This window comes from Perissodus microlepis, chromosome 18 (genome assembly GCF_051167445.1).
Source record: "Perissodus microlepis isolate ML-2025 ecotype Zambia chromosome 18, ASM5116744v1, whole genome shotgun sequence".
Lineage (NCBI taxonomy): Eukaryota > Metazoa > Chordata > Actinopteri > Cichliformes > Cichlidae > Perissodus > Perissodus microlepis.
The window spans coordinates 27,704,943-27,731,719 of record NC_140478.1 but is presented as its reverse complement, the minus strand read 5'-3'; the positions used below and the strand labels follow the sequence as shown (position 1 = coordinate 27,731,719).

At 39.4% G+C, this 26,777-nt stretch overlaps 1 protein-coding gene and 1 non-coding gene across 2 annotated transcripts in view; one reads left to right on the top strand and one right to left on the bottom strand.

Moving 5' to 3' along the window:
• Positions 1 to 26,777, bottom strand: part of LOC146368064 (contactin-associated protein-like 4) — a 143,532-nt gene that overhangs the window by 67,384 nt on the left and 49,371 nt on the right. Inside the window, exons 4-5 of the mRNA XM_084911306.1 lie at positions 18,827 to 18,974; positions 15,182 to 15,388 (exon numbers count right to left, since the gene is read on the bottom strand). Coding sequence (XP_084767432.1) covers positions 15,182 to 15,388; positions 18,827 to 18,974 — 355 coding nt within the window. The remainder of the gene's footprint in view (positions 1 to 15,181; positions 15,389 to 18,826; positions 18,975 to 26,777) is intronic.
• On the top strand, positions 7,192 to 7,274 carry trnal-uaa (transfer RNA leucine (anticodon UAA)). The gene has a single exon. It is a non-coding gene; the product is annotated as a tRNA-Leu (tRNA).

Below are 26,777 nucleotides of genomic sequence, written 5' to 3'. Positions count from 1 at the left end.
TCACTGAGAGGTCACCCTTGGTCATCTCATTAGGAACAACTAGATATAACTGCATGCTAACACTGAAAAACAAAGCCAAATATGTCCTAATGCCTAATCTGGGGGAGAAAAACTGGAGAAGACACATGGCAAGACACCATTAAAGATAGATGAGCACCAGCCGGTCCTAATAAGTGGATCCATCTCTATTCCTCCCCTAGGGATGTGAAAGAAACTGTGTTTCTGCTTACAGGGGGAACTGGAGAGAGCAGAATACTGTCAGTCATTAAAAATGTATTAGATATTCTTAAGGGAAAAGCAATTTCAACTTCAGAGAAAGAAACAGACCACTTGGAAGCTGATGGACAAATATCTTTGATATTTCACTTCGGTCTGTGAGAATATATACAACCTAGTGAGAAATCAAAGAAAAACCCTGAACTGTTCATGCTTACAGTTAGAGATCATGCACGAGTTGTTTGGATCAACTCACCTTAAGGTGCCTACGTTCACCTTTCCCTTCAGTCAGTTTATTGTCCTTGTAATTGTTTGTCTGGTCCTCTTCAGCTTTACCTCTGCTGAATCTGTCTCGCCTAAATACAACTAGCCAGATTTGTGAGTTTGTAATAAAACAAGTATTCCAGCAGTTCCCAGTATCCCCTTGTGCTTTTCCTAATGTTCTTACCAATGTCCTAATTTATGGTGTGGGTTTAACCCCTTGTTGGAAGTGTTTTCTTGCTCTGGCTGCCTTTAAATGTAACTCCTACCTGGATTAAAGGATTTGGATTTCTAAACTTACTCTACTTCCTGGTGCCCTAGATTTACACCCTTTCCTCTGTTTGTTACACATTTAATACAAAGCTTAAAAAACTCTCTGACTTAGGTCTAATGAAACTGTACAACATCAGGTGTTACAAATGAATACTGTCTCCTAACACGTCAGTCATGGGCTATGATGCACAGCTGGAATTCCTCCACCTTTTGCTTCCACGCGTCTTCTATTGCCACTTTTTCTTCTTGTTGGTGTCCCAAACATTTAGTTTATCACATTTTACTGACTGCTGTCTGCTTGAGATAAGTTACTATTCTGTTGTTGTTCTTTTTTCTAACGAGCGCTGTAGTTACACTAACCACTACATTATTTCAAGCTTGCATTTCTGTTTGTTGGTTGGTAGAGCTGAATAGGTGGTCATCCTGAATTTGGAACATTTTTTCTAGGCTACCTTTAGCCTTTAGCCTTCTGCTTAGGAACAACATTTTGGAGCCACTAAAAAAGAAAGATATTGCTGTGATTTGATGATTATGGTGCTTGTGTGGGACAGTCTGTGTATACCCAGCTTTATAGAGTCAATTTCAATCAGCACAAAGCTCTTGATATAAGTGGTCTGCACAACATCCCATAAGACAATCGACAGGGAGCAAGAGGTCACTGTAAGGTTTAAAAAGTATGAATATGGTTTCATATGTCTGCCCTTCACAGTAATCAGGTATTGGGAGGATTAAATGATATGCTAGACCATGCTCTCATTTGCCATCATTGAAAAACCAAATGAAGGAAAAATGAATATCTTTTCAAAGAATTACATTTCTATCCTTCAGAAAAGTTATCAAAGAATCAATGTCAACTCAGACGATGTTAAATAATGACTCTGCCACATGCATATATTGCAGCTCTGGTTAAATACCGAAAGCTGGAAGGCCAGCTTTTCAGGTTATTTAAAATACATTTAGCAAAAGATGACAAGTCCTCCTCCTCAGTGTCTCTTCAAACTCAGACAGCTGGTTGATTCAAACCCGGACCCTTTGTGCTTCAAGGGAACTTTGCGTACTACTGCAACACCTTTCCACTCCAGCATGTGGGAACAATAAGTTCCAGAGGTTGCTACAAATACATGCCACACGCTTTTCTTTTTTCCAAAACTTCAATCTGATATAACTAAATGAAATGCCAATCAAATATTCTATAACTTTCACCTTTCACCAAATCTTGGACTAGATTAGAACTAATTTTAACCTCGAAAGGCCTTAAACCCTTAAGCTCTAATTAACAGAAAATTCTTTACTTGGATAAACACGAATTGCTGCAGTTTGGTACAATTCAAGAATAGTAATACCACAAATTTGAGTGACCAGAAAAACAATGTTCTTGGATAGCTCGTGCTTGGAAGGAAGAAACATTAAAACTCTTCTGATGTTAACACCTTACTGAGCTGTAGGCTTTCTTTTGTTTTTTTTAACTTGAGTTTGTCACATTTTCATATTCTTACATCAGGTGGAGTGAAGAAAAACAATTTTATTATTTTATCAGAGAAAATTAAACTAATGATACAGAGGAAGTCTCTCCTGTCAACACAGTTATTGTGATGACTTATTTGATTAGAGTCTGGATGAACAGAAAGAGACACTGCAATCAATACGAGAGGAAAGATAAGAATCTCTTTATGGGCTTTGATTAATGGAAAAATTACTGTGTTGTAGGAGGTAGAGAAGAGGGCCTTACTGGATGGATGTTTCATTAGATGGATGATTTGATTACTGCATGAATGATGGGAAAGAGAAAGCAGGAATCAATATCAGAGATCAGAGGCCAAAACAGAAAATTGCTTTACTAATATTAATAAATAGAGCCATCTCTTTCCATCTCTTCATCAATCTTTCCTCGTGTGTTTTCTGTCTTTCGTATTCTCCAATCGTTTTTGGCTGTGAAATCATCGCCTCTGAGGGAGGAAACTTTTCCAGTTTTGAGGACCTAGTGTTACAAAATTTGAGACTCTCACCTTTTTTGTCATCACAGTCCTCTGTTAGACATAGCTGTTAATTAAACGAGTAGTTTGTGTTATTTAATCAGCAATGCAGTCAGTTTAACTCGGTATGTTAGATATAAATGATATAATTATGCTGAGCCGTAGAAGAGCTGCAATCAAAAGGTTCCAACAAACATGACAATGAAAAGGAAAACTTGTAAATATTTACAACCTTCCCTTCAAGGTCATCTTCATGTGCACCTCTTCACTACTGTCACTGTGCCTGATATCTTTTAGGTCACTCTGGAAGTCCCACTATGACCAGTTGTGTTGTGGTCCTGAGTCTTTGACCCAGCATTTTATGTTTTTGAGTTGCGTTTGTCGTTGTTTAAGCTTGTAGCTGCTTACTGTTCAGTTGTTATTTTTTTAAAATTTATCCTCTGTTACAGGCATTTTTGTTTGTGCTCTTAGTTTAGTCTTTAATTATCCTTAATTATTGGCGAAGACCAATAATTAAGGATAATTAATGCCTCTCCACGTTTTGTCAAGTCTCTGTCTGTTATGTTTCACTTTTAAGTTATTTCTTGTTTTATTTGGGTAACATTTGTCTTGTGTGTTCTATGTTCAGTTTTACTTCACCTGTCTCATTATCCCTGAGTTACACCTGCCATATTTCCCACCTGTTTTTTCCTTAGCCTCATTATCATTTGTCCCTTTGTCCTGTCTCATGTCTTCCCAACCTTTGGGATTATTTATCCCAGAAATGTGTTTCTTTGCATTTCTGTAAAAAGTCGAGCAATAAGCTGCATTTGGGTCCACTCCCTGCCTACCACACAGCTGAACCTTGACAACTCTAACTTGTGCATCTTTGCTGGACCCTGCAGTGGATGAAAACTCCAGCCTACTCATTTGGTTAAGTAAAAAGATGAAGTCAGAGCCACGATGGCATGTGCTATCATGGAGGTCAGTTGTGCTGAATGTTGTCAAATGCCTTACTGTAGAACCTTATGTTGACAGTATGACACTGGGGGACAATTTCAATGTGCACAATCTTGTGAATGTCACAAAAAATGACAAACATGCTCCAGGTTATCTCCCCCAACTGATGTGTGGCTTTGGGCTTGGACACTGTGCACTTTTCCTCTGACAATTTCTGGTTGCTGACAGGGTTGTAGCCAAAGCCCCGGCTCTCATTACCAGTGATGATACTTATTAAGTTGTCAGTTTGACATATAAGCTGATATTTGCTCTCAACAGGTTTGAATTCTGCATTCATATTGTAGCACAGTGGTGCAGTGGATTGCTGCCTCACATATTCATATTCAAAAGTCCTGATCGGTTGGGGCTGAATTAGAATCTTGTCCAGGCTTTCCATGGTGTAACCTGCCTTTCACTAAATGTTACTCAGCCTCCTTGCAACCTTAGGATAGATAAACAGTTCAGATACACAGATACAAGTAGTCAAGTAGTCTTCTTCACCTTCTTATGTTTTACTGGTAGTTGGCAACCATTTAATTAGAGCAAGGTAGTTGTTCTGCCCTCTAGTGGAAGAGAATGTAATTGTTCTGCCAGTTACTCATGCCGATTGCTTAGAGTACTGATCAGATGGAACCTGATCACACCTCAGTGGTTGGGAAACACTGCATTATGCACTGTAGATTTATGACCTTCACACTAAATGTGAAGGTCAAGTGTTTACCAAAGGAGTACATAGTAACAATTACTTGGCTCAGTTCTGATATTTCCACCTTCCAAAACTCTTTTGTCTGCTCACTGTTATATCTCTGCATTAAAACTCTGTGGATCAGAACTTACCAGGTTGTTTAAATAGAACCAATTAATGTAACAGATCACTTAACCTTGCACACACAAAGCCAGGCACCTTACAAGAAACACTTACTCCTACGTGCTGGAATAATCAATAATATACCATAAGGTAAGTATATCCGATTAGACTCCGTGTAACACACATAAACACAGATGATGTTCTGTAGCTGCACGACATCTCATCCCAGAAACAGTCAGAAAATCTATTTTAAACTTTTAAAATATGTGTCATTTGATAAATTGTGCAAGATTTTATTTATGAACATCAGAGAAAAAGACAGAATATCGTGAGTAATTGTCTTCAGCGTATTCACCCGAAGGCCTTACTAGACAAAACTGAGAGAAGATGCAGATCAGATCCATTTTTTATTGACTGAAATCTGACTTAAATGGAAATGTGTGTGCCCACGAGCAAGACGTTGTTGAGAAATAGAGTGGGAAAAAAGTTTGAAACCTAGTTTAAACTGTGAATGACTGCAGCAGTTCTTCCTCAGACCGAGTCTGCTGTCTCATCATTATAGTCTGTACTGAACACAAGTTTAAATCATTTCGTCATTCTACTCATGCCCGCAAGATACTATCGCGTCACTGTATCTTGTCTCCTATTCTATTACAGCTCCTCAAAATCTGATTGCTCTTATCAGAAAACTGGCTGGTATAATTATTTTAGCAACTGACTGCCATAAAACACCATGTCTGTCACAGAAACTCGCTAATGATTCACAGCTCAGGTCACCAAGTGAGAAGTTTGCAGGAAGATTTTCGCTTCCTCAGAAAGTATTTCTAGTGTCTTTTCCCTCCTGCATCATGGGAAGTGAGGTTAATCATCTTTTTATCTTTTATTTCTTTTCACTTTTTATTGTAGACTTAATTTGCACAATAATCTAAACTAACAAAAATGACACGTGCAAAAATCACATTTGGTCACATTAAGAGAAGCTGATCAAACAAAAACCAACAGATACAGGATCATTTCTCATCTTAAAAGAGTCATTTAATATATATTGAGCATTTGAGTGCTGCTATAATTTGGATATTGTGAAATACTGTGGGATTTATTGAATTCTGCTGTACGGGCTAAGAGCTTAATGTCTTCTTTCCAAAGCTAGCAAAGGTTCAAACTTGCATTATATGTATGTGCTGAAGCAGCTGCCAACAAATTCAAGCATACAGTGGACTATCTGATCTCATTTATCATTTTTATTTACAGGCAATGGGAGAGCCTGTGAGTACTTTGTGAATAGTTCTGTTTTGGGTTTAGTTAGAGAGTTCAGTGATCCCAGCTGAGACAGAAGTTTTGTGTCTCTGGCCAAAAATGGTCAAAGGCTGAAGCCAAAAGTGTGATTATGAGGCAGACAGCCAGAGGAGACACATAAAATAATAGTCCAGTCATACCCTCTCATACAAACCAGGGAAAAACAATCATACAGTACTGTGGAAAGAGCCACCCTTCATTTCTTTACATTTTCCGTCTTAGGAGCCAGGCTTTCTGTCATTTTTTTTAAAGTGGTCTTGACCAATAGTTCTCCAGGATTTCTAAAGGTGTTTCAGCAGTCTTTGGTTGTGGTGTTTTCCTCTTCTTGTCTGTCTGGTCTAGGCATCGACTCAAAATTATACGTTTTTGTTTGAAGTGAACTGAAGACAGTCATGAAAAGTGAGTGAAGAACTTATCAGACAGGAACCTCATTGAACCTGAAAAGAAGGCACTAGCCAAAGGACTCCATTTTGTCATTTCTCCACAACAGCTGCCCACAGTGGATCTAATCACAGCCACGAAAACAACAATCCATCCTAGCTCCCCTTGTGGGGAACACACCCCATCACATCAAAAACTCCACTGACTTTACCAACAAGTTCCAGAAACTTCCTCTGGATCCAGATTAAACCAAAATGTTCTTTGATGTGGTTTCACTCTTCACTTGCATACTTACAGCTGAGGCAGTGGAGACTGTCAGAAAACGACTACAGCAAGACAGTTCCTTAGAAAAGAGAACCAGCTTTACCCCCGATCAGATTTGCACACTGTTAGACCTCTGCGTTACCACCACATATTTTAAATACAACAAGGGTGTCTACAGACAAAAACATGGATGTGCCATGGACTCCCCGGTGTCACCACTGTAGCCAACATTTACATGGAGGAAATGGACAGTAAAGCCCTTGGCAGCACGTAGCCACTGGAACAGATACGTGGATGACAACAGGGTCAAAATCAAAAGCCAAGAAGTTTAAGGCTTCACATCAACTCAGTGGACAGAAACATGAAGTTCAACAGGGAAGACACAAAGGACAACAGTTTGCCACTTCTGTACTGTGCTGTGCACATTGAGGAGAATGGAAACCTCAACACTGAAGTTTACTGGAAACCCACACACACAGACCAGTACCTACTCTTGGACTTGGGCGCGCTGGAACACAAACTTGGAGTAATCAGGACCCTGCAACACTGGGCAGAAAACATTTCCTCACAGGTAGAAGGGAAAGAAAAGGAACACATACATGTAAAGAAAGCTTTTAAAACAAGTTATCTTAGTTGGGCTTTCATCAAATCAGTGAAGACGAGTTTTAGTCAAGACAGCTGAATGTTTGTACTAATTTACCAAACTGCAGTATAAATCCCTTTTTTTCCTTTTGCACAAGTACCAGGATGGCCGAGTGGTTAAGGCGTTGGACTTAAGTTCCAATGAACAAATACTCTCGTGAGTTCAAACCCCACTCCTGGTACACACCTTAGCTCATGTGATGATCAATAGTGGGCCAATGAACCCTTTAATATACAACTCCCACTAGGGAATCTCCATCATTTGGTCTTAGAAATGAAGAAACTTCTTGGATGAGAGGTGAAACATCTTCAAGAAACTCAAAGAAGTCTAGTCACTTTTCTTTCCATGCTCCTTAGCTGTTAGCATTGTTATATTTGCTGAACAACAATTAAGTTATAGAAACCTTGCGACCTTGCAACAAGGTCCAGAAAGCTTTTCTAGTCGACATTTAGAAAGGCCATCTGGCAGACAGCTGGGAAAAATCAGACAATTACAGGATGCTTAAATGTAAATTTTGAGATTTCATTCTAGTCATTAAAAACAAGCACTTAAAGACACAAACATGTCTGACTTCCCAGCCCAGACTGCTTGAGAATTAAAACTTTCTTTTTTTATTTTTTTTTACTGTGAAGAGGAGATTCATTGCTCTATGTTTTCAGTCTCTACCTCACTGCATTACCTCAGTACTTATAATTCAAAAAACTCACCAGAGAAGCCTCAGATTGTTGTCTTTGCACTGACTTTGGTACAAAATCGCTTTGATAGCCGCAGCTGTAGGTTTTGCATATTAAATATGCATAAAATTGAGGAAAATTGAAAGAAAAACAAATCTGGCTGTAATAAGTCTGTGACTGTTGATTAATCTTAGTATCTTAAAGTGGACCTTTCAACCTCTCCCCTATTTTCTGTTATACTGTTACAATCATTGGTAGTCACATCCAGTGTTGGTCAAGTTACTTGAAAAAAGTAATCAGTAACTAATTACTGATTACTTCCCCAAAAAAGTAACCCCGTTACTTTACTGATTACTTATTTTCAAAAGTAATTAATTACTTAGTTACTTAGTTACTTTTTAAAAACACAATTTACAACCTGAATAGGTGATAAAGCGATAGATCTGTCAGGCCAATTCTACTTTTTCTGCATAATCCATCACAAAATGTAATCAAATGGAAAAGTCCCTTTTTAAAACTTGTTTTATTAGTTTTAATCTTTTAACTTTATGCATCAAGCAAAAATTTAATTATATGCAACATTCTCTGACTTGAATAAATTAGTTTAACATTTAAACCTATTTTCTACGGAGCCCCGCAGGGGACATGGGAGAAAAAAAAAATTAAGACGGACTTTTGCGAGATCTCGCAAAACTAATTTGGGATCTCGCAAAACTTTTGCGAGCTCTCGCAAAACAAACTCGGGATCTCGCAAAACTTTTGCGAGCTCTCGCAAAACAAACTCGGGATCTCGCAAAACTTTTGCGAGATCTCGCAAAACAAACTCGGGATCTCGCAAAACTTTTGCGAGATCTCGCAAAAGTTTTAGCCGCATTCTTCGGACGCCGGCTCGAAGCCGACCGGGAGGTCGAGGCACGATGTGCCGGGAAAGCGGTGTTCCTCCCGGCTGTAGTAGGTCTCGACCTCCCATTAGCTCGAAGCTAACAGGAGGTCGAGAGTTTTGCGAGATCCCGAGTTTGTTTTGCGAGAGCTCGCAAAAGTTTTGCGAGATCCCGAGTTTGTTTTGCGAGATCTCGCAAAACTTTTGCGAGATCCCGAGTTAGTTTTGCGAGATTTCGCAAAAGTCCGTCTTAATTTTTTTTTCTCCCATGTCCCCTCCGGGACTCCGTAATTTTCTGCACATTCCAGCACATAAAATATTTTTTTGTGTGTGTTTACACTCACTCTTTCAAATAGATGCAAGTAAAACACAGCAGAAAATAAATAAAGTCACAGACTAGCGGTCCTGTTGTTCTATTTTCACCTGTAAAACAGGAGCAGGGTAGGCGGAGGTTTATGGGCTCAAAATGTGGTCATAAATATTTTGTACTTGTAAAAAAGATTTGTATGTGTAAAAAAGATTTGTGTGTGTAAAAAGAATTTGTGTGTGCGTAAAAAAGATTTGTATGTGTAAAAAAGATTTGTGTGTGCGTAAAAAAGATTTGTGTGTGCGTAAAAAAGATTTGTATGTGTAAAAAAGATTTGTGTGTGCGTAAAAAAGATTTGTATGCGTAAAAAAGATTTGTATGTGTAAAAAAGATTTGTATGTGTAAAAAAGATTTGTGTGTGCGTAAAACAGATTTGTGTGTGGACTTAGAAAAAAAACCCCTGCAAGTTACAAGTACGAATTTTGACCCTATTTTTCTTCCTTTCATCTGATTGGTCAATGTCATGTCAATCACAAATGTAACAATCCAATCACAGAACAGATGGGTTTGGCTGTCGGAGGGGCGCTTTTTTTTTTGTGTCCGGCAGCCTCGCCTCTGTCAGTGCGCCCCAGGGCAGCTGTGGCTAGAATGTAGCTTGCTATCGCCAGTGTGTGAATGTGTGTGTGAATGGGTGAATGACTGAATGTAGTGTAAAGCGCTTTGGGGTCCTATGGACTAGAAAAGCGCTATAGAAATGCAGGCCATTTACCATTTACCATATCTGTAATATGGTGGCACATTGCTCTGACTGTGACCACACAGGCCCCATCCACCTGATATTCAAAACGACTAAAACAGTCTCTATTGCAAGGTGCAGGAAATTTCAAGGAAGCTGTCTTAAAGGCATCGAGAAGGGAGCTAGAACAGCTTGTTTCAGAGAGTAAATGAACTGGGAGGTTGAACCAAAGCCCAGCATAACATAAACATTTCAAATATGTTTTGAAATGAAATGATGAATGAAATAATGAAAACAAGTCCAAGAATTTTAAAAAAGGAGATGGAAATGAGCATGAAAGGTCCTCTTAAAAACTAACTTCTCTTCAAATGTATATTCAGTTAACCCAAATTTATAAAGGCCCTTGGGTTTATAAGTTGAATGAACTTAAAACGACCCGCTGTAAAGTAAACTTTTATTGGAATTTTTTTTTTGTGGGGTAGTGTGATATTTGCTGTGAGATTTCATAACATGTTTAGCTGCCAACGCAGTGTCACAAAATAAGATTGGCCAGTAATTACACCCTGCAGTGCTGCCAAGTTGGTGACTGTGACTAATGACCTGGTTACTACTTTCATATCTAGGAAGCAAGTAACAAGGCTTCTTTATGTGCTGGGGCTTTCCATACAGTCAGCTATGTATTTAAACTTCTAGTCCTTATATATTCACTACACATACCTGCTGCAATCACACAAATTCAATCAAGAATGCAATTATCTAAAAAGAGATGGTCGACAAATTGGCAACGAGTGACAGGAGAGGTGATTTTTTTAATTTCTCTCATGCAGAAAATTATAATTGGTTAATAAGTAAAAGGAGAGTGACAGGGGCAGGAATTAATCACATTATTTAAAGCACTGAACTGCTGAAGGTACTAGCATCTGCTAAAAAGTAATTAATCTAACCACCTAGTTTTTATTTTGTATTTTGGTTCCTCTGTCATCAGGACAGAACTGCTGTTTGTGCAGGGTTGTTACTCAGTGTTGCCTCATAATGTGGAGAGCATCTGCTCCAGGAGGGTCAGACCTGGATGTGTTAGTGTTAGTACAAAAGTGCACAAAGCAGATGACCCAAATTGCACAATTCGTAACCTAAAAACTTTGTGCAGAAAAGTGAAAAAGAGAGAGAGGGAGAAAAAAGTAGAAAATATGAGGCAGAAAGATGAAGGACTGAAAAATGGTTTACGGAAGCTTTTGAAATAACATAAGAGGAAAAGAATTGCTCTGGCATATCCAAAAGACAGAGATACATAACAATGAAGGAAAACAGAAAAGATGGTTGGAGAGAATATCAAAAAGGTGTTTGTGTGTGTCAAGAAGGCAAGACAAGAGAATGAAAATTAAAGTACAACTAAAAACAGCCACAGTGTCTCTTCTGATTAAAAATAATAAAAATAAAATAAAACACTGAGATGTGGGCAGAGAAACTCAGAAAAACAACACTAATTAAATCAGAAAAGGAGGAAAAATGGAAACAAAGTCTTGCTGAGAAACAGGGTGGAGAGGAACAGAAAGAGAAACCACAATGAAAGCTCTGTTGCTATTATTTCAAAGGACTTGGGATATTGCTATGTTGAGTACATGTGTTTGTTCACACTAGGGATGTTTCTTATGACTAATTTACTAGTTGATTAGATGGGAAGAAAAATTCTGACTAATCAACCAGTCTGCAAGTATGAAAACAATAAGAAGGCATTTAAATCCAAGTCAATCTAATGGATGAGGTTAAACATGGGCAATAATCAAAATGCAGCTGAAAAGTGTGACACCATGCATAACACTGTACACGCTCAGTGTCAGATGCTGAGTGTTGCTAACATTAGCAGTGGTTGTGCCAGCTGCCTTCTTTCCTTGCAAATTAACATCCACCCACTGTGCTAGATGTAGTTCTGCATTGCTCTGGGCGAGCGGTAATCCGCCAGCTTATTCTGAGGCAACAAGACAGAGAGGGCTGGTGTCGTCTGCTCGGGCTAAGAGTCTGTGTAACATCTGCATAACATCTCAGAAGTGACAGTTAACTGGCAGTGTAAAATAATACAATTAGAATAATTGCTCCAGCAAGTATGTATAGCAAGGGTGGCAGTATTTAAAAACCTAGTCAACTAGTCGCTCACACCCCTGGTTCAAAAAGGGCAGGCAAAAACTGGAAGGTGAATGGCCAGCTTGGCTAAATAGCAGAATGAAAGGGGGGGCAAACATTACATTTTCAGCCAATAGGAGGATGATATGTCCTCAGCATCGATGGCAATGCCAATGATACCTAGCTAACAGCAGTACACTTACCATACATTTTTTCTACACTAATGTTTTCTATTACATGCTATATGGTGAAGTCAGAGCCAACATAACAGCAAAACTTTAACAAAATGTATAATTAACTGCAGTCATTTCTTTTAATGTCATTTCTTTTAAGTCTATAATTGAGATCAAACCACCCTGATGGGTTACTACACAAGTACAGGGGTCCCTTGTTTATCCTCATTTATTGCGGGAGTTACGTTCTAAAGATCCGCGAAGAAGCCAACTTTATTGTTTACAATTATTATAGATGTTTTATGGCTGTAAAACCTGTCACTACACCCTTTATAGACTTTTCTCCGACAGGCTTGAACATGTTCACATTTTTCTCTATAGTTTAAACACTGTTAAAGTTCAAACCTTTGTAGAAATATAAGTCCACTATTATAAAATAAAACCAAAGGCACCCGCGGTTGCCTTTGATTGACATTTTTGTGTTTATGGGAGAAAACTTACAAACATACAGTACAGCACTTCAGAGTCACACTGCTGGCGATCGAAGATTAAGATAAATTTGACAAGCTGAACGCATTCTGTACTGTACAGGAGACACGACACAAGATTGATTGACAATGGTCTACAGCCAATCAGGATGCCGAACACAATGCGCTGTAAAAGAAAAAAGAAAAAAAAAGAAAAATTGCACCAAAAAAAATCAGCGAAACAGCGAGACTGCGAAAGGTGAACCACGTTATAGCGAGGGACCCCTGTACACAGTGTATATCCCATATGGAAGCATACTAGAGAAAGTACACTTTGACCTGCCTTTATGTAAAATGATGCCTAATCTGATTAAGTTAGAGCGCTCTCGTTATAATTGATTTAAGTTTCTTGAAGGTGACAGTCCACCTTCAGAAAGCTCTTCAAGGTGATCAACTTCCTACAATGACATTTTGAAAAAGTCTAGGTCATTTTTTGAGGCGGTAGGGTTTCTTTGCTGCCTGCGTTGAGTGCTGGAGGGGACATAGCGAATGTTGTTCTAAGAAGTCGTAACCTTTCTTTAAGATGTTACTTTCTTTAAGGATGTGCAAAACAAGTTTACAGTCTCAGAGAAGAGACACAGCGATGTCTCTGACAGATGGATGAAAGGTAGAACAGATGACGGATACATGAGAGAGGGATGGGAGATAAAGATGCAGAGATGAAGAGCATTTGTGAGAAATAGAAGTCAGGGGGTGGATAAAAGGGAAGATGAAAGCAAATAGGAGGCGATGGAGGAATCATTTTTAGTAGACATGAAATGGTGAGAGGGCAAAAAGATGGAAAGATAGATGGATGAATAGACCCGATGGGAATCCTGATGACTGGCAAGCCATATGTTAACGATGGCAGTCTGACAGCCTCTGGTTTAACCCTATTCACACACACACACACAATCTATACAGACTGTAAGCCATGCATCAAGGCTTACAGAGTCCAGCCCCAACACATGCTACAGTGAATGGGTACCATCCATCACGGCTGTAACTAGACAGAGATGCAGCAGCAGCCAAGACTAAACCAATCAGATGGCAGTGTGTGTAACGACCATCTCAAACCAAAAACAATCTAAAGTTATTTTAGAGTTTGAGCTGTCCTCAAACTTATACAGATGTTTTTTACCAATACAACCCTGAAGTGACAAAAAAACTCTGTGTGCTAAAATAACATAGAATACCAGAACCAGAAAATAAAAACAGAAATAGTTTCTTCTCAGAGGAAATGTGCTTAACTGCAAAATCGGTGTGCTAAAAATGCTGTTACCAACTGCAGTAGCATGTCTGAGTGCTAAGATGCCTTTCTTTTGTCTATTTGTGTACAAACCGCTGAAAGGATAAAAAAACCTGACGTAGTTACTGCTTGATTATCAGTTTGATTAAAAAAATCTTACATATGGACACTCAAAAAGCCTCTTAGACTAAAATGTATACTTATATCAAATATCAGGAACCACATTGCATTTTTACATGTTGCCATTCTTTATACTTCAAATATTTGTTCATAAATGGAAAGTCAGAGCAACAACAAGCATTACTGATAACAGATAACCTTTAAAGGTATCACACAGAAAGAAAATAAGATCAGTGGTTATGTAGCAGCTGGGAGCCAACTAAAGCTCCACAAATAGCTTGACAATACGATGCAAAGAATGATGAGCCATCAGATGATTTTAGCTTCCATTGAGACCAGCTGATCTTCGGGGACTGCAGGGAAATTTGAGTTAAGAGCCAGAGCTAATGCTATGCTGCTTTTTTGTGCATAGGGTGCAGTTAAAAAAAATCTGGCAATCTAACATAAAAAATAATAATAAGACCAAACATATAGATTCCCTCCAACCAGCTGACCTCTGCAAGCACCTTACAATTAAAAGTGGTTGTTCAGAAGCTGAGGATGTTGCATGCTCAACCTCCGGGACACCAGTTGGTCACTGCAACTATTTGCAATGGGTCGCTTAATGTAACAGAAATTCAGTGCAATCACCAGATCACCACCACTCTAGTGTGACAGTGCCATTACACGTATTATGTGTGTGCTTTGATTTCAGCACACAGAAAAACATTAACTTTCAATCTGACCAGACAGACTGGCAATAGTACAACAGTTTTCAGGAGAGTGCAAAGCTTTGAAGCCCAAAGGAGGCACAGAAGGACAGGAATGGGACAGTCACATCGCAAATTCACCCACAGCATTAGACAGTCAACACAGTTTTACTGTAGTGTCCTGGGGTGTCTAAAAATACAGGAGTCGTTTGGTGAAACTGACACAGTCTTGACTCGTGACCTGCACTTCCAGTATATCCTCCCTGTGATGGTGTCCTCCTTACCAAAATCAAGCTGAAGAGTCACTGTTTTCACACAGCGAGGAAGAAAGCATGCAGTGAAGGGGCATGTGTGCAGGGGAAGTTCCACTGTATGATCTAAAAAAGGCAGTAGCACTAGAAATGTACCAGATTATGACCCCGACTAGGAGTTCAGACAAATTTATATCAGGTTATAGTTTTGGCCAATAACATGTATCTTTTTTGTGTCTATTTCTTTAAATACAATTTTTTAAAAGAGGTTTTTAATAAATCTGTCCCACGTTTTTCTATTAAACACCATTACTTCTACTCCAGTATGTATGAGGAAAAGTCTGCTCCCATAAATGGCTACCATTATGTTTGTGTTGTGTTGTACCTTGTCTAAGCAGCAGCTGTAGCTTTCCTCTCTCTAACTCCAGGCTGAGGCTGACGCCTTGCTGCCCCTCTGCATGCAGCAGTATCCCAGAATTCCTCAGGGTTTTAAACTTCAGAGAGACAACCTCTTTGGATGTCCGCCACGGCCCGGGACTCAGCCTGTACACCAGGCTGCTGCTGCCACCGTTTAGGCTCACCACATCAGAGGCTAAAAATCAAGAACAAAATAGATTTCATGATAAAAGACACTAGAGCAAAACATTGAAACCAGAATCTTAAGCAAAAGCTTAACAGTTCATATCATATAACCCTGAAACAGACAACAGTCCTTGTGTTTGTGCAATTTTCCTACAGCATCAGATTGTTCAAAGTTCCGACTTATAACTGGGTGTCAGAGTTGCTATTAATGCCATGTAATATTCTAATTCAAGGTTCTTAAATAATGCTTATGCTACCCTGCATAAACTCACAGTTACTCACACCTGTTACTCATCTACTTGTACCTGTAATTCTGTGGTTGTAGCAGACAATTTGTTAAACAGCGAGGGAAAACCTCGCAGCAAGCACTGAATCTGTATTCTGCTTAACACTTTTCATCAAGAAGTGTCTCAGTTACTGCGTGCTGCTCGCTGGGGATTTGGGCTGAGGTCATGTGAGGAAAACGGTGTAGGTGGTAAAGAATGAACTGCAAATACTGAACTGTTTAAAGAGAGCTGCGGCTGAGTTCAGCATCAAAAGCCTTTTCAGTTGTACAACTAATTTCTCCGACTGAATGTTTCTTAATGGACTTGGCAACTCTTTGGCTTCCTAAGGCTTACAATCAGCCAACCACTTTGCTTGCAGTAATGCTCTTATTGCATTGTACAGTGTATTTCCTGCTGATTGCAGAGCAGTAGGCTCGGAAGCACTGAGTCATCCTCTGCGACTGAAAGATGAAAACATTACTTGAAGTCGACTCTGTGGACTATCAAGCCATTCTAATTAAGTCCCAGATTACATTTTGTTCTACAATATTACATATTATGTAATTACAATCAGCCATATCCCTGTAATTATCCCCAAAACATATTGTTGATTATTTTTGACTCACTACCTGCGTACTGAAATAGCACTGGACATAGTGAGTGCAGTAATTAGCTGGACATAGTTCTACACACATATATTTGATTGATTGCAGTAAATATAATCATAGAAACACACACATATGACAATGGGAAGAAATTAATAAAAAATACATAAATAGAGGAGACAAGTCCCTGTAGCTATGCTGTTGCATTCTAGCATCAGTTAATTAGCAGAGAGCAATTTAGACTGGTATGAATATCATACTTCAAAGACATGTGGTTATCAGCAAGAAGGCCTACAAAATGGACTAGTCTGGCCCATGGGATGGTTTCAGGAATACTGCAGAGAAGATGGGGAAGAATGTTTGTATTTCCCACTGTTTGCTTCTGTAGGAAGCATTGGGTTACAGGTTGTTAAGAATAGAGGACGTCAAGGGACTGGTTGTCCAATTCTTCATAATCATAATCGATGTTTAGCCTTCCTAAAATCAAACTGGACTTGTTGTTCTATAGATCTGGAGGTATTTTTATAGTGCTCCTGCACACTTAAGATTAACTTGGACTGTATGCGTTTTAATAACTTAAACATTTGACACCTCTGTGTTGCAAACTGCAGACAGCAGAATTGTCTGTGTCTACATTTAAGACAAACTATCCCATGGGTGGTAATAATTTAACTCCAAAAGTCATCCTCGTGGTGCCAGGAAAATAATCTTTACTCCATGACTCACTGTATAAACTTTAAATCCATTCAGCAAATGCTGGTATCTTTCAGGACCAGCTTAACCACCTACTGTCATTTACAGACTTTTGACGCTAGTGCAAAAAGAAATCTTCCTTTCACAGAAAAATGCTCTTTTGCTCAAGATGTAGTGAAAATACTCCTCATTTATGCTCCATTATTCTGCCTTCTTACAGTGTTTTACACTATTAGCAAATAATACAGATCATCACACTTCCAGCACTTCCAGAAACCAAAAAGCTCTGGTGTGTGGCTAATTCCACTAATTAACTTTTTAATCATGAATAGGTTTTTTTGTGTTCAAGATTGCATGGATTTTAAGAAGTTTAAACTCTCATGTAGGCCAGGGAAAATGTTCTCCATCTATTCTTATAATGTTAACTACAAAACACATTATTTTGTGTTTCCTTAAAAAAGACTAATATCCACCGAGCATTTGCATTCAGTGCATTTCTCACACTGTGGCAAACCGTTTGTCACCAGCAGCTATATCGCAGCTCCCTGCAATGTATTACATTTGTTTTTCCGGGGAGGATTCCGCCGTGAATGCTGCATTAGTTTTCTGCAGGAACACCAGGAATCTTCTCTGACAACTATGACACCAGCTGATAAATATAGCACACAAATATATCCGTAAGTAACTTTTGAATATTTCCAAACGACTATAGGCTATTCATCAAAATCCATCTTTTAATGTTTCTCCAAATCCATCTTCTTCTCACGCAGACAACAGTAAATACAGTTAAATAAGGATATATACAATGGTTTTAGCATAAATCATCTTTATACTTGGCAGATTACATGTGATGAAGATGCAAGTACAAGATGTAAGACTATAAAGAAGATACAGAGATCACGTAAAAGTGGCGATCACCAAGAACAAACTAAAGAAAACCTGAGGACACTGTTGGTACAGTTTCACACTGCCGGGTTGTTTTTATTAGAAGAACAAAGAGTCTTGTGAGAAAAGAAGACTATGTGTCTTCTTCTAAGAGTGACATTCAGTATGAATTAGAAATAAATGGAAAAAGTAGAACACTTTCAAAAGACACCTTTTGAAACCTAGTCGTAGTTGTGAAATTGCTTTTTCCTTTTTAGTATATTCAAAGCAAACAAGCTGATGTCCTTTTATTTTTATACTTCTATTTTAAAATTCCACTCAGAGTACAGCCGGCGAAATATAGGCGGAAACTTGAAATAATACACAGATACGGCTGTGGAGGAAATCCCAGGAAACCGTGTTTGCACATGAATAGTTATTGTTTGCTAAGTATATTCTAGCATGTATATGTAAATATATGGAGTTGCTTTTGATATTCATGAGTATGTCGTGTTTTGATTAGAGCACAGAAATCAGGGCAGGGCAGCAAATGAACACTGAGAAGACAAAAGACTACAAACACCTGCTCGTCTAAGAAAATGAGCAAAGCCTGTACGTCTGACTGTACACCTTAGCTGTAAAGGGAATAAAGAACAGGATGAAGAGGAGTTCCATTCATTGGAAATATAGTCTAATGTGTTTAAAGTCATGCTGAGTCAAGAGGATTCATATTTTATATGGAAAAAAACAACAACAACTCACATATGTTATGTAACTGAATGTGAATAAATCTAACAGCAATGCTTATGTGCAAAACCAATGTCGTATTTGTTTAGTTCATTGTACTGATGCTACGGCTGCTGGGGCCAGCATGTATAAAAGCAGCTCTTAACTCTTAACAAAAGGCTTTCAGTGAAAGAAAAGCAGCCCAATAACAAAACCATGAAATGTATACATTTCTCAAGAAAAGACTGAATAAAATTCAGGAGTTCCAGTCGGGATAAAGTAGACAGAACTTACTGTAAGGACATCCGTAGGTTTCCAGTCGCAGTCCGATCCGTCCGCTGGGATTCCAGTCCAGAGGAATGAGGCGGAGAAAACGTGCAATCGCTGGTTGTTGCAGCTTGTATTGAACCACACTGTCTGCATTGCTGTTACCTGGAAATGACTAAAAACATACAAGCAGAGAAAAAAAATTACATGTAAATATTTACATATGTAAATATTTGCACTGGAAATTCAAGTTTTTTGGTTTCCTGTTTGTAATACTTGAGGGTGCATGGGAGGTTGCCCAACCAGTCTACATGTGTTTTGTGGACTTGAAGAAGGCATTCAACCGTGTCCCTCGGGGGGTTCTGTGGGGGGTGCTCCGGGAGTATGGGGGGTCTGGCCCATTGCTACGGGCCATTCTGTCCTTATACAGCTGTTGCAAGAGCTTGGCCTGCATAGCCGGACTCGTTACTGGTGGGTGATGGGCTGCCCTTTGTCACCAATTCATAATTCATAATCTTTATGGACAGAATTTCTAGGCGTAGCCAAATGGCAGAAGGCTTCACTTGGGTGGTCTCAGGATCTCATCTCTGCTTTTTGCAGATGATGTGGTCCTGTTGGCTTCATCAGGTGATGGCCTCCAGCTCGCCTTGGAACGGTTTGCAGCCAAGTGTGAAGCGGTGGGAATGAGAATCAGCACCTCCAAAACTGAGGCCATGGTTCTCAGCCGGAAAAGGGTGGCTTGCCCACTCTGGCAAAAGCGAAGCTCTCAATTAACCGGTCGATCTACGCCCCTACCCTCACCTATGATTACAAGCTGTGGGTAGTGACCGAAAGAACGAGATCACGAATACAAGCGGCGGAAATGAGCTTCCTCCGAAGGGTGACTGGCCTCTCCCTTAGAGATAGGATGAGAAGTTCGGCCATTCGGGAGGGGCTCAGAGTAGAGCCGCTGCTCCTTCACATCGAAAGGAGCCAGTTGAGGTGGTTCGGGCATTTGACAAGGATGCCCCCTGGGCACCTCCTGGGTAGGGCTGCCACGTTTAGTCAACTAGTCACGATTACGTCGACTATCAAAATCGCAGACGACTAATTTAATAGTCGACGCGTCGTTTGAAGCTTTGTAAGATCCTAAAAGACGCAGGAATAAGTAGTAGGATTTAAGAGTGTAATAACGGACTGAAACAGAAGATGGCAGCACTGCATGTACAAGGATGCCAGCTGCCGTTAAACCCCGAAGAAGAAGAAGCAGTGTCCCAGAATTCATAGCGCGGCCCATCTCGGCCCTGCTCAGTTTCCAACAGAAAGGCCCCGGGGCAGACCCTGGACACGCTGGAGAGATTATATCTCTTGGCTGGCCTGGGAACGCCTTGGTGTCCCCCCAGACAAGCTGGAGGAGGTGGCTGGGGAGAGGGAGGAATGGACTTCTCTGCTTGGGCTGCTGCCCCGGATAAGTGGAAGAAAATGTATGTTTGTAATCTGCTTGCAGTCCAAGCTTTCTTGACCAATCGTGTTTGAGGAAGCTTTGAGAGCATATAATTCACACTGTATAATCCACATTCCCAATAATATAATAATATATCAACCAAGACTACTGTCGGCGTATCTTTTTGTTGTTTGCTTTCTGTTAATTTTTTTTTTGCATTGTTGAAGAATGAGTGGCTGGGGGAAGAGGAGGTCTTGGGTGTCTTGTGGCTCCACCGAAAGTCCTGACATATTGGAAAATCTCCCCCAGGGACTAAGCCACAAGACTAGCCTATGACTGCAATCATCTTGATATTAAAGAGTAAGATATGATATGATATGTAGCAAGCTGTAATGTTTATCATGTCAAAATTTTCCCACATTCACCAAAGCATCGAAAGCAAAAATATAAAAGCAGTAAAGTAAAATTTTTAATTGATGATAAATCGGTAAATGTTAAGGAAGCACCGAAATAACTGAAAATCATTTAGCAGCTGTCCACTCAACAAGATCAACCGTCCCATTAGCATCATTAAAAAGGGGACATTTACTGTGTACAGGGTCAAATACATCCACATGTAGTGCAATTACTGATGCAATATTCACAATATTCTTTCATCGCTCTGATACTCCTTTAATCACAACGCTATTACACCTTTTTGTTGAAACAAATAAGAGTTTTGTGTCTGACTGTGGACTATTTCAATCTTTAATCAATGGGCTGTAAAAGCAGCACGATCAATAGTAGTGATTCAGCTTCTGAGATGGAGGGTCAGTGCTTTTTCTGTATTTCTAAAAACACAAATTTATGATTATTTGTAGCTTTTTTATTTGATTTAATCTCAAGGTCATCCAGTCTAGGCTGTTTTATCTAGTTCTCACTTGGCTTACCACCTATGTAGACACACAGTGCTTTTAATTGGGTAAAATGAAAGGCAGAGATATGCCATCTGTGTTGTCCTTAAATGTATAAAATAAAGCTGATCACACTGGCAGCTTATATAATGACCATGTTAAGGACACAGCACATTTCCATTAGGAATTGGAGACACACCATGCTGCATAGAAAAAGCTGTTTCTGATGGGCAGATGAGGCAGGAAGCAGAGGTGAGGGGGAAGTTTAACAGCAGTTTGTATCTTTTCAGATTTGGAAACTTTTCCTTTGAGGAAATTATATTCATTAACCTACTTTATACTAAAATCCTTCCATAAAATGTGGAGTGTTAGCAGCGAATTGGTTTGTCGGTCTCTCTCAGACTCTGGGCATAATGCCTGATGGATTTCTTTCCATCTCCTCCATCTGGCTATCTACCCTAATTACATGCCTCCCTTGAAGTTGACACGCAGGTTAACTCGCTCTCCCAATACTGAATAAAACTTAGACACTTAATTAACTTATTAATTCCTCTGTAATCAAAAGAAAGTGAAGTTGGATCACATCATATGATGAAAAGAGACTCTATGTTTGACTGAAAGGAAAAAAAAACATTCAATGTGAAATCTGAGAATTCATTTTTGAGACTTTTATGTATGATTTAGTTCACTTTGTTCTTTAGAGGATGAAAACTTTAAACTCTTGGTCTTTTGAAACATCTGAAAATCCTCACATATAACATGATACTGATGCTCTCTTAAAAGGAAACATATACTCAGCTCTTAAAGCATTCTTATGTTTAAGAAGCTGAAAACAGCTGAAATTTTAAGTGGAAAGCTATTATAAGGTAAAAAAAGAAAAGAAAAGATTAAAGCAGTTAATTAATCTGCAACATCAGTAAGTTTGGAATAAATTGTATTATTTGTATCATGTGATCTAATAGCACCAAGTTTTTCTTAACAGGAATGTTCCATTAATGTTAGGAGGTTTTTGATACTACATGTTCCTTTGAAGAGACTAAAAGAACAATAGATTATTGTTAAAATAACAGCATGTTGTTTGCAGACAGGATGTGAGCATCAATCTTCTGACTCAAAGCCAAAAAATTTATGAACCAGACCTGCAACCTTGACTCAAGACAGAGACCTCATCAGAGAGGACGAGAAGGCATTACTACATTACTTTAAAGTGCTGGAATTCAGGGCCAGTGCTGTTCTGCTGAGAAAAATCCGATACAGAATTGTTTAGGAGTGTAAGAGTAATCTTTCTGTTCATATGGAGTTGAGTGAAAGCTGCAGTCCAAAAAAGTGAGAGGCTGAGTGTTTCATCTGCTCAAAGCATTGAGGCAAACAGCAGGAAGGATGTACCAGAGTGATGAGTATCAGTGGAAAATGACAGAGGGGGAAGAGAATCACCTGGTGAGAAGAAGGAGGGCGATAAGCAGTAAAGACAGCGAATAAGAAAACAAAATAAAGTAATAAAGGGAATTTGAGAAACAGGGAAAAGTGAAAAGAGCAGGACTTGTTTCCTCATCTTCAGCCCTCCAGGCAAGAGAAAGCAAACAGATAAAGAGGAACGAGACAATAAAGAAAAGATGGATTGCAGTATTTCCAAGCACCCACGGGCTTCTGAGGAAAAAGACAGACAGAGAAAAAAGATATCATCCTCAGAGAGGAAGAGGAAAACAACAAATTCCCTTCCCTGGTCTTCTGCCCACTAAAGCAAAAGTCGCAAATGATCCAGGAACTCTGCCATTAACTTTCTCTTCTGGAAGAGTCTTTATGCCTGGCTGACAAATTCACAAAGTTTCCGAAACCCTTTGAAATGTGACTGGGTTTGTAGAGAACTTGTGTAGCACCTCAGATCAAGATGTTTTTAAACTGTTAGGAGCAGTTTCCTCTGCTTTCTCAGAAAAGATCCTGTAGGAATGTTTAGCTTATTTTAGAGTTTAGAAACGTGTTAACATAGAATGTAGAATTATTGTAGAGACACTGACACTGCCCTCAATGTAATAAAGGCCTGATTGTGTCATGAACTTAGGAGTAGAGTATAGGAGACCCTCCCCAGTTGAACTGTGAAAGTAAAACAGAGAGGATTTAATGCTGAGTGGAAATTCCCCAGAGAATGTTTGGGTGGGGGTCTCAACATTTGTAACTGGATAACTGTGGTCTGGAAGGGAGATGGGTTTTATGACCTCTAGGGAGTCACCTACACCCACAGTGTTTTAACTGTCATGCACACACATCCACACGCACACTCACTCATGTGCGCTCACATAGGCATTCATGCGCTCGTGCACATAGACACAGACACAGAGTTTGCAGCACACCGTGGGGGGTTTTATGATAGGGTCGCCCCTACAAAACTGTGTTTCACAGACAAAGGAGTGAAGATTTTGCAGAGGGGCACCGGCCTGGCAAGTCTTCCCTTCTAGAAGATGCATGCTTAAATGAGGATAAATGAAGATGAGTAAAGATGAGTAAAAGATGAGTAAAGATGAATAAAGTTTTGTGAAATAACTACTGAGTTCCGGTGCCGTCTCTGGATGCTCGAGGAATAAAAAGAACCGGGGTAAAACTGATTTCGCAACAATCCACAGTTCTGAGATTAGTTGGAATCAAAACTCAGCTCGACTTCTAATCAAAGCTCCTCTCTGCAGCTCTGTAACAAATGCGCTTTCTTCCTGGATCAGTGTCCATGTACACAGTGGAAAACTTTGCAGGTTTGTTGTTTGATCTAGTGTCCAAGTCACTGGGAGCATGCAGGTACATATTTTGAAGTGGCTCACTGAGCTGACAGGATTCATCACTGTGTTTGCTTTCAACACCAAAACTACTTAGTATTCTAGTGCCATTATACTAAACCATGTATCGCCACTGCAGTGGGACAAATACAACAGAGTCCAACGTGACACTTGTGCAATGAGAAAACGCCAAAGGGAAGTGCTGTGTCTATGGAGAGGCGGGAGGCGATGCCTTGCTGCGTCTGTGACCCATCTTGTTGATTTTTTTCATTAATCAGCCCTACAGAGACCAGCTGAGGCTTTATCACTTCATGCCTATGTTTTGCCATGTTTCTGCCATGTTGTTAGTTGTGATCAGTGGGGGAAAAGTAATAAAATGATCCACAGGAAGGTAACAAATTACAGAAGAATTCTACAGAAGGTGTCTGATTAAGGCTTTGGGCCTACACAGGATTTCCAGAACAGCTTCACTGATCCTTTCATGTCTATTTCACCCAGTGCAAACAGTACTGTGATGAGTACACAGTCATTCATCGCAGCACAAACGTGATCATTTTTGGATAATTTGCACTGATCCTTACGGAGACAAGTGGAAATAAGCCCCGTGAGCAAAATCCTCCTATAGTATGAAGACTTACTGGACTTAAGTGGTTCTGGTTTTCCTTTACATTTGTTATCTGTCTGTTTACTCTGGTTCTGTCTTTAGGATGTACTTTAGTGAAACACCTAACTGAGTGTGTAAGAGTGAGGGCTTTTTTATCACGTGGCCTAAAAATGAAATATATATAAAAAATGAATTAATGAGGAGCACAGAATGTTTTTGTTTTTTAAAACACACGCTCTTTCCATTCAGTCTCATCTATACTCCTGGGTCACACACATCTTCCACTAATCAACAGCAAAAAGTGTCAAGTGATCAAGTGTATGATGCAACATCAGCAGACATTGTGGCTGGACTTAATTTGTTAGATCATTACATCTTTTTTTAAGATCTAATGGCCAAGGGTTCATCGGAGTTTGAACCAAAATCTTGGTAGACTAATTGAGAACAGGGGGTTATATAAAAAGCTGATAATTCAGCCTTTGAAGACTGTTGGCAGGTTCTGAAATATTCCCTTGTGTGGTCACCTATGACCTCATGTATTGGGCGTTAATTGTGAGTGACACATGCCCTTTTCTGTCCTCTTAGATGACTAGCTGTAGGTGAAGCTGTTTTGGACAGATAAGAGCAGAATAATGTGTTTAATCATTGCTTTTTGTCTTTAAAAACAAACAATGGCCTTAAGCTTCTTGCACTTAAAATGCAATAATCACATGTTTGATTTGAGATTAAAAATCAAAGGCTCATCGTGTACAGCTGGGGTTAGCCTTTATAAGACAAATCTGTATTTTCTGATAGAAGGGGTATGTCTATAAGTCTTAAATGTTGGATCTTATTTGCATTTAGTTTGAATCATATTAAAGGGTAAAATGAAAGTAGAGTGGTATTTATATATAATTTATTTTAGTCTTTCTGACTTTTCAAAGCGCTTCAACAAGCAACAAAACATAAAGTGCTTTGAACAGCAAGAGCAAGTAGAACTGTTATTTAAATCTATCCATCTATCATCTATCTATCTATCTATCTATCTATCTATCTATCTATTTTTGACTGCCTCATTTGACTGCCTCTCTCCTCATGATCTGCAGCTAACTGTGGTGTCAGAAGGTCTGCAGACTCAGCAGATTCCAACCTGGGCTCATACATCAGAAATGAAAGGATAAACGCATAATGGCTGAGTTTATCTGTACAGGACAGATCAAGCCACAACAAGACAACACATCACTTCATATGACTTACAATAAATGCATCATGTTTAGTGATCCCTGGGGGGAAACACCACAGTGCAATACAGGGTAGGAGCTTAGACTTATTAAGTTTTTGACTCATTTAATGTGGCTGGAAAGAGTGATTGTTGGGGAAACTGAACAACTCAATGCCACACACATCCAAAAAGTTCCCTTTTGGTTAACTTATTTTATTGTGCAACACTTATTGTGTCTGTACTGTAGGTAGTGAGGCAACAGAATCAGCTAAGACAGCAAGCTCATTTATTCAGCATCTGACTTTAATGCGGATGCAGTGATTAGCTGCTTACAAAGTCCCGAAATAGGATTGTTGTTTCCAGGTTGCAGTGAAATGTGAGTTGAAATTGTGTAGTGTGTGGACTGTGTATGTAGACTGTGCTTCTTTGTCAATTTGGCACTGGGGTAAAAGACAAACTAACAAAATTTATGGATGCATGGATTATGGATTACAGCATTGAATTCAATTTGATTTTCAATAGCGCCAAATCATAATAGTCACCGCAATGTCCTTTATGTTGTAAGGTAGAGACCTTACATTAATACAGAAAAAAACAGAGAAAACCCCAAAAATCAGGACCCCTGTGAGCAAGCCCTTTGGCAACAGTGGGAAGGAAAAACTCCCTTTTGACAGGAAGAAACCTCTGGCAGAACCAGGCTCAGGGAGTCAACAGTCATTGTGAATTTTTCCTGGAAACACAGGAGAAACCTGGGGAAAAAGCATTGTTGGCAGGTATGGTTTGGAGAGCAGCTACATTCACCAGTCAGCATCACAGAAATAGGAAGAGGGTACTTTAGTCTGTTGTCACTCTGGTCTATGAAACTTTTTTTGTGTGTTTGTTGGTAAAAGACTGCTGTGTGTGGTGAGGTCATGGTGAAGAATAGAGACAGATGAGCTATGTTCCACGTATACAAAAACAGATTGAAAAAGCCCACTTACAGGCACTAATTATGACAGACTAAACGATTCACAATTATATCTAAATGATGTTCTCCTGCTGGTGTAGCCAACTTGTTTCTTATCATGCTGGAAGTGTAAAAACAATCCTCGGTCT